Source organism: Gossypium raimondii, chromosome 12 (assembly GCF_025698545.1).
Source record: "Gossypium raimondii isolate GPD5lz chromosome 12, ASM2569854v1, whole genome shotgun sequence".
Classification (NCBI taxonomy): domain Eukaryota; kingdom Viridiplantae; phylum Streptophyta; class Magnoliopsida; order Malvales; family Malvaceae; genus Gossypium; species Gossypium raimondii.
The window spans coordinates 216,612-225,392 of NC_068576.1; the positions used below are offsets into that span (position 1 = coordinate 216,612).

At 35.0% G+C, this 8,781-nt stretch overlaps 1 protein-coding gene across 1 annotated transcript; it reads right to left on the bottom strand.

Moving 5' to 3' along the window:
* Positions 1 to 3,084: 3,084 nt before the first annotated feature.
* LOC105762578 (autophagy-related protein 13b) lies at positions 3,085 to 7,956 on the bottom strand. The gene is made up of 5 exons (XM_012580335.2): positions 7,803 to 7,956; positions 5,856 to 7,329; positions 5,588 to 5,769; positions 3,384 to 3,787; positions 3,085 to 3,263 (listed from the first exon to the last, which is right to left on the bottom strand). Exons 2-5 carry the CDS (start codon positions 7,239 to 7,241, stop codon positions 3,235 to 3,237), a joined length of 2,001 nt encoding a protein of 666 aa, XP_012435789.2. The 5' UTR covers positions 7,242 to 7,329; positions 7,803 to 7,956; the 3' UTR covers positions 3,085 to 3,234.
* Between the last annotated feature and the right edge of the window lie 825 nt (positions 7,957 to 8,781).

An 8,781-nucleotide genomic window follows, 5' to 3' on the forward strand; every position in this document is an offset into this window, starting at 1 on the left:
CAACCATCTAAATGAAACATCTATGTAGAAAACTCTAAAGAAATCGTACTTATGGCGAACACTAAAGGAATCGTACTCATGGCGAACTATGAAGGAAATGCCTTTGTGGAGGACCATGTTGAACTTTTGGTGAGATATTCTTAATGAGCTTCTTTTGTGGAGGGCTCCGTATGAAATGGCATAGCGTATTCCACCTAAATTCTTTTAAAATCAAGATTAGTAAGAGTAGAACGTGTTGTCTGATGAATACAAAGTAAGAACCAAGTGAGTTTAATGAACAGATTTGAGTAAAGACTACATATGATAATTCGAAGTAGGGCATATTTTTGTAAATAGTAAGAGAAAAGGGGGTTGAAGAATGATCAGGTATGATGAGTAACTTTAAACGTCGACTGACGAAGAATATGGGCTAAGGAACCATCATCATGATGAGTTAAAAAGGAAGTCTGATGGGATAAATTCATTGATGGAACTCTGATAAAGGATACATGCCATGTTATCGTGGATAGAAGGAAAGATCATGTTCATAAATGTCGTGATGCTCATGATGATAGATAGATAAAGTTTAAAGAAGAGAAGTTGGTGCTGATGGATTATCCGCCTGTCTATGGCATTCAACAATTAAGGTATAAATGACTATTTCTCACTAAGTTCTTATGAACTTATACGGATGTTTCCTATCTTTTAGGATGAATGTGAGACTGTGTCTGGAGGAACGAGGCCAGGATTACGCCAAGGAGTGGCGTATTGATTTATTATGCATGCAAAGTGAGTTGGACAACATGTTCAAAGTATGAGCTAATGTGTAGAAATCTGCACCCCAAGAATATTTATGATAGATTAGGATTTCAAGCTAGCAGTAAGCTATAGTCTATTGTAATTTGTATAAATAGGGTAACGTCTGTTTTGGTGTGGTAATACCCAAAATCCGGATCCGGTTCATTAGGTCGGGTTTGGGGTGTTACATCTTGAGTGTCGAGGAGGTTGCAAATACCACTCACAAAGGCACTACCCACACCCATCACATGCCCGTCACACCCGAGCCCCTAATGTCAAAACTACCTTACCATAGATTAGGTTCCTTAATAATTTAAATTTTATTAATTCAAAATTATAATTTCCAATGACTTTCACCATATTTAAGAGTGATTAAGGTTGGGTTTAATTACCTCCTAAGGTCATGGTTAATATACCAATCCCTTCCCATTGAAAATTATTATTTCATCTCTGTTCTCAATTGACATGTAAATTTTCTTTCTCCTATAATTTAGTTCATAGATCATATTGCATATTTGAAATACCAATCAGTTTTGATGTCTTCTCCATTTCATAATTAATAATAATTAAATGACATTTAGTATGACGTTTGTACTAAAAAATTAATGTCCTATCTCGGAAATGATGATAATTCCAACATTGGGCATTTTTGGGTGTTACAACTAAAATATCATTTCCATTATAATCAATTTTCTCATAAAACTAGTAGAATAATAAGCATATCAAGGTATACTAAAACAGAAGATGCATTTTCTTAATTCACATTCAAATCAGTCTAAAGATTATATTATTATATGTCGTTTGGATAATAAGAAAGATGAGCTTTCAGTCGTCTAAAGTATAATCTAGAATCAAAGCACAATTTTATTTTATTTTGTCAAAATGAAAATAACTGTGTAGGAGGGGAAAATAAAGTTGGCAGAAGGATGAGATGGAGAGTTGCATTTGCGATAGTCAAAGGAGGAAGGAATAATGGCCTTGGTGGTGCAGTAATTGCAAGAGATGACATGGGATATTCTACCTTAATTTGTCAAAGGATGGGGACTGAATCTAGACTGTAAGCAAGAGTGATGTCAATTCAATGGATGCTTGTATTGATGAATCAGAAAGGACTGGAACAAGGCCAAGTTATTAATGGGGATAGGAAATGGATAAACATTATCCAGCGGAAGCTACAGCCGGCGATGAATGACGTTAAAAGTCTTCTCCATAAAGTTAAGTTAACAAGCTCAAGGCTGAGGGATTCAAACATAGTCAAAAGGGGCATAGGAATGGGCAATAGTTGCATGTAGGGAAAAGACGTCCATTTGTTGGCCATAATTGCATTCGTTTTTCTTTTTCCTTCCTTTCATTGTTAATTGTAAAATAGAAAGTAAAAAGAAAAAAAAATGAGCCAACGAAGTATGTGAAATGGGATTTTGGTTTAGATGAGTTGGTGTCTTAGTAGACTATAATTAGATCCTTGATTGTTAGATAAATAACGTATTTTCTTTTGCTTCTAAGTAACAAGTATTTCTGTACAAATTTAGGTTTTTATAAAGATTCGGTTGTTGTCTTCTCTTCTTCAACCAATTCAATATTGCATGCATCAATAGAAAAAGGAATTCAAACATAAATAAGATTAAACTTTTTTAATCTTACAAACTTCTTGACTTTTTTGAATTTTTTTAAATGAAATAAAAGTTAAAAGTTTGGGAAAAAAAACTTCAGTTCACAAGCTTCCTTCCCAAATTAGTTGAATTTCTCTCCTATATTCTTTTTTCAATTAAAAAAAACTTCAGTTCACAAGTTTTCTTGAATATCGTGGTCTTGTTCAATGGTAAATTCTTGAGCTAATAGATTCACTTCTAGTTAGGTTTAGATGAGTAGGAAGAAAGGAGAATAAAAGAGAAATGAAGAAGATAAATAAATATTTTTAGAATTTTTAGAATCAAAATCAAATTAAAATACATACATATAAAAGCAGAAAGTTATCTTTCTAAAATCATGACTAAATTAACACAATGTGTAAATGTTAGGAATTAAATTTATTATTATGTTAATTTAAAATTGTCATGCCATCTTTCTATCACACGGTTAATGTAATTGAATTAAAAAAAAGAACACGTATAAATATTCTATAGTCTACTCAAATAAATAACTAAAAGAAATAAAACTTCAGACAAAGATTTCTTAATCGCATAATTTCTATTAAAATTCTGATGATCAGGCAATTGTACTTCCAATCTTAGAGCAGAGCAGTGAGTAGACACATTGGACCTGGAATTCAAATAAGCTAAGCATAGAGATATATGTTGCACTATAGTGTACATAAATATATAGATATATAGAGAGAGGGGGGTTGTATGCGTTCCCCATAAAACAATAAGTTATATACACTTGTGTAGAATAGAGAAAAAGGTGCTTTTTACAAAGTTTTCCAGGCCAACAGATAACCCTTCTATTGCAGCATGATTCTTATCCAAAAACTTGTAGTATACTTCTATCTACAGAAAAGGGGATAATGGCTTCAGCTGTATAACATGTAGTAATCTCTGAAACCTAAAGCTGTACATTTGAGCAATATATACCAATATAGTAGTTCAGAATCGATAATTCTCATGTACCTTTGCTGGTACTGGAATGTTCAGCTGCAGAGGCAACATTAGATGTGTAAGCCTTACCCCCTTCACTAAGCAACAAGTTTTTCATCACTTTGTAACCCCGAAGTTCCTCTAATGCATCGGTGGTTGTCTTTGATGCAACAAGCCTAAAAGATGCTATATTCGGAGCAGCAGCATGTTCAACAGTCACAGCTTCCGAGATCTGACTTTGCTTTGGGATGCTGTTGCTCAAGATTTCCGGCCTTGAGGCTTCTGAAAAATTAAGGGAGACGTTTTGGCGAAGAGGAGGGGCCTTTTTCAGCATTCGGACAAGAGCACCAACAGCAGCATCCTGGGATTTTCTACTCATAAACAACCCTGCTTCATTTGGATCAGATGGATTTCCTCTTCTAACGTAAGACTCAGGTCTACATAGCATGCCAAAAGGCCAATTCAGTTTACCCAATAATTGAAAAAATATTAAACAGTAGCAGAGGTAAAACGGGAAGATCTAGCCAGTTTCAGTTAAAATCCATATAGGCCAATTAAGATAAAAGTATTCATAGATGACCATGATAAAGGATATATGCTGTTTTCTCCAATTTGGGAATTCTTAAAAATGACTGATTGTGGCTTTGGGGATGAACATTAACTCTTTTCGATTAAGGACTAACTTCAGTTAAATGATTTTCTTGAGGGAACTACCAGTTGTAGAAAAGAAAATGTCCAAATCTAGCTAGCTTTAAAACTTTTGTAACTTGTCAACTCAACTGGTCCACTCATGGTAACAGACATCTAATTCACTACTGTCCCTGATAGAAGACCATATTTAATGAACCAAACCTGATTTTGAATTGCTGGGTACCAAACCAAGACATTATAGTCCCCACATTTGACCACAACATAAACTATCCCAATTATGGTACCCTAAAAAGGTTAACCTAAATGATTCCTGTCTTTTAACGATGACAAACTAGCCTTCATATCCTCCAGTCAATATAACATGTCATTCTTAATCACAGATCATTTTTTGGGGGACCTCCAATTAATCATCTATATTTAAACTAATTTAATGTATTCACCAACACAATGAGAATAAGGCAGCTATTGTTAGGGGTTTCCTCAACAGAAAGGCTGAGTCATACAGAAATTTGCTTCCAATCCAACCTTGTGACCTAAAGACGCACTCCCACTTTCCTAGATATATATATGGTTAAATTTAATGAGTTATAAACCAATACTGGTTGCACATTACATTTGCACAGCTTTCGGCTAAACATAACTAACACTAGAAACTTCAGCATGTCTATTCGATTGAACTTCTTCATTCTATTAATCGTTTGGCCAAAACAAACTTCTTAAAGTTAACAAGTCAGGCTGTCTTTCTAAAAACTAGAAAGAATTATATGGTAACTCCCCATAGAAGATAAACAGATACCTATACCGATTCCTGAACCAGATACTACGGCTACTACCTCAACTACAGATTGAAATTTACAATAACCACCTCGTTTTCCTTCTCAAAAGAAAGAAAATTTTACATGGTATATATATGTAGATGATAGACAGATACTTATCCCAATTCCTGAAACAGATAATCCTCTAGAACTACTACTTGGACCAGATATAGAAATTTATATTGCAAGCCAGGTTGTCTTTATCAAAACTAGAAAGCAAAGTTAGTTGGTAACTCTCCATAGATAATATATCACAATTCCTAAACCAGATACTCCAATACTTGGGTTCCTATCAACACAATATTGAAATTTATAATGCAAAATCTCTTTGCTGAAGAACGATTATGCAGTTTCCAATAAGGTTCATCAATTGTGATGCTAACTTTACATCTTCAGAGATCAAAACTCGTTCACACACACAAAAGGGAGATTTACTACTCTTAGCATACAAATGATGGCTTTTGGTAAGTTGATACCATTTTGAGCAGTAGGACACAGCAACTTTGAAAAATTACCCCAAGGCCGGTTAAAACAACCAAATCAAGTCCCAAACCAATGATACAGAAAATTGATGCCACAGTCTCAATTCATGTTAACAATAATAAATAAGATGTAAAATCCTCAAGAAATCAGGATAAAAATAACATCAGGTAGTTATAAGTAGAAATAGTAAATTAATTGTATGCACTGGAATAATCCACAATGATGCAAAAGGATTAATTTAGAAAGAAAAAAAAGGAAACAATTTAAATGATGAATTCTGCAGATTACCTGCTACCAGGGTCCATCATTTCACCATCCTCCACATCAAATGGACAAGGAAACTCAGAGTAGTCAAAATCATCTTGTAAAGACCTACTGGAACTTCTAGAACATGAAATTCGTGGTGAGCTGTTGGAAAAAGCTTTCACTCCAGAGTATTTCCAGCAGTCTTCTTTCCCGAAAGAAAATATCTACAAGAGACAAAAGATGAATAAATTCCAAGTTGCAAAACAAGATACTAGAACTCACAACATACCAATGATGTGTATATGAATACCTTGTCAACAGTAGCATCAGTTTCAGCAGGCACCCTAATATTATCAGCCCTAGAAGTACCAGCTCTTGTTATTTTAAGGGGAGGTGACGGTGGCAAATTCTGCTTGCCAGACAATGCAGGGGAATTAGCAAGCTTGGGAGCCGCTATGTTAACAGGAGCACTTTCAGAGCGTAAAAGATCTTTTGACAAATGAGTCCTAGGAATGTAGATGGGGAGTGATGGCGAGGGAGAGGGGGAAGGGGAAGCAGAGAAATTGGGGGAAGGACAATACTCATCAAAGTTTGTATTCCTCTTATGAGCTAGTGATGTTTCAGGAGGATGAGGAGGTAAGCTCATAGGTGGCAAACCACGGGAGGTTGGGTTAGAAACCAAAGCATTTGATTCTGAATGCGTTGGTGATGGTGAGAAAGAAACCAGAGGTGGTGAGGCCTTGTAATGGTCATAACTCCAACTATGTCTTCTTGAGAATGGTAAAGATGATGGAGAGCCATGTGATACAGGAAGAGAAGGAAATCTCCTCAGGGGGTCTGCCAATGGGCTTCCAACATAATCTGGTATAAATTGAGGGGACATAGGGGTTGATGATTCGGAGCTCATATCTGAGATTGATGAATAGTACAAAACTGAAAGGCAAAGCCTTCCGCAAGAAGTGTCCACAGGGGTAAACCAAAATCTCTGCATATCTACCTCTTCTTTACGAGCCAAGGGTTCAACAAAAGAAGATACCCTAGGAACAAGCTTAAAGGAACGAATTAGACCAGATGAATTCAGATCACGGAAAATGTTGTATGCAGGTAAAAGCCTGACAGTCACGTATAAGGACCTCAACATCAGTATTAATTTCTTATATAATGCACTCAAGTTATTACAACTTGACCTTCTATTCCCTGAATTACAATCCCTACCCTTTCTACTTTCATGCTGCACGAACCATCTTTCTATGATTTTTTCACATTTCATCTCGCTGCCTGATTCATCTTGATCACAATTCCAGAAATATGAATTCTTATTTTTAGATGACAAATTCCTAACAAGATCACTTGTGGGGGAAAAGCTTGCAGGTCCCCAATCAAGTGGTTTCTGCTCCAATACAACATCGACAACAACTGGTTCAAAATTACTCTGTCGACAAAGGTCAAGATTTTCTAGCGCTGAAGGGCACTCCCTAAGAGCTAAATTGAACCATTTATCTCTTGGTCTCACACTAGATGAAGATGAAGAGGATGAAGATGGAGATGACACAGTTTGTTCACCACTATAATTACGTGATGATACATAAGAAGACCTCGATTCAAGTATTATTAGAAGACTCTTATAGAAGAATTCAGTGATAACTTGTTCCATTTTGGCAGCTTCAGTGTGAGAATTAGTGTGAGTTGATGTCATAATTTTTAAATTTGCTAAAATAGGAACAATCAAATCCTTTTAAGAGAATTGCGCTTATAAACTTGAAACGCCTCTGAAGATAATCTCACTGCAATTAAGAAACCATAAGGAACAATCAAAGGCTCATCCATCGACAAAACCACAGTAAGAAATAAGTCAAAAAAGGGACTAAATTAACCAGTGAAAATAGCAAAATTAAGTTGCTAACAGAAAACAGTACAAGCAGCAGCCATACAAATATAATATCAAATAAAACTATCAAAATTATTAGAAAAATCCAATTTAAAAACAAACAAACCACTTAGAAGTTAGATTTCTTATGTTCTTTATATAATTAAAAACGCGTGTTGTGTAAGGAACACGTTTGAACACTTTTTTTTTGCGTTTTGGGATTTCCCATTTTCATCCATCTCAGTTTCCACAGAAATTTATTTCGCAAAATTTGAAAGAACTTCCAGAGCAAATAGAAAACAGGATACGCAAAAAGTAAAAACCAAGCTAAATTTAAAATGTTTAAAAATAATAATAGGGCAAAGAAAGCTAAGACAGAAGCCAACTCGCCTGTTTGTTAATGGACTGAGTTTATTGAACCATATTTTCCTGTATCTTTTTCTCTCTTTAACAGGCTTATCTCCTTGTTTAGTAAAAGGAAAGGAAAAGAGAAGCTTCTTTAAAATTGTTTTTATTTATTTAGGGAAAGGAAAGAAGAAAAACAACTCATTGTGAAATTAGAAGTTAGAAGGATGAACGGGAGAGGAACAGGGCCCATGAGAGCTAACATCCAGCTTGATCTTGCCACGTCATCACTCTAGAGGGCCTGTGGGAGCTAAGAACCCAGCTTGATCTTACCATATTGTGACTCATGTCCGATAAATGTTTGGTTCACTAAAATATGTTTGAACAAAATAAAAAAGAAATAATTAATTAATAATGAAAAATTATTTTATAGAAATGGAATAGATTAATAATAAGTATGAATAATAGTATTACTTGTTTGGTTAACCAGAATGATATTGAGCAATATATAAAAATAACTATATAATCACTTTATTAATCTTAAATCAAATAGATGACATTTAATTATTGATATGTTGTTATATATTTAAAGTAATTATAGTTTATAAAATATTATATTGTTATGGTATTCGTCATTATCGACTCATTGCTCAATTATCCAACTAAGATCAACCGATCCAGTAGTGATAGCTCTCATAGTTTGGTTACATGAGTTCGTATCGTTATGTAAACGAACCCACACTTAAGGAACATGTGTTAATCTTAGAATAGAGTATGTGTTGGCATGCATGGAGGCCTACCTAGGACGTCGCATCCAGGAACCCTTATCATATAAATAGGGAAATTAGCCTCATTGAGGGACGAATTCACAAAAACACTCAACAATTTGGTGCGGTGAGCGTGGACAAACTTTTGACCATCAAAAAATCAGAAAGCAAAGATGACTCACCCTAATGAGAACTTCCCTAACAACTTCCCATCAGATCAAGCTGGAGGTTCTAACACCGACAATCAACCTCGAGAG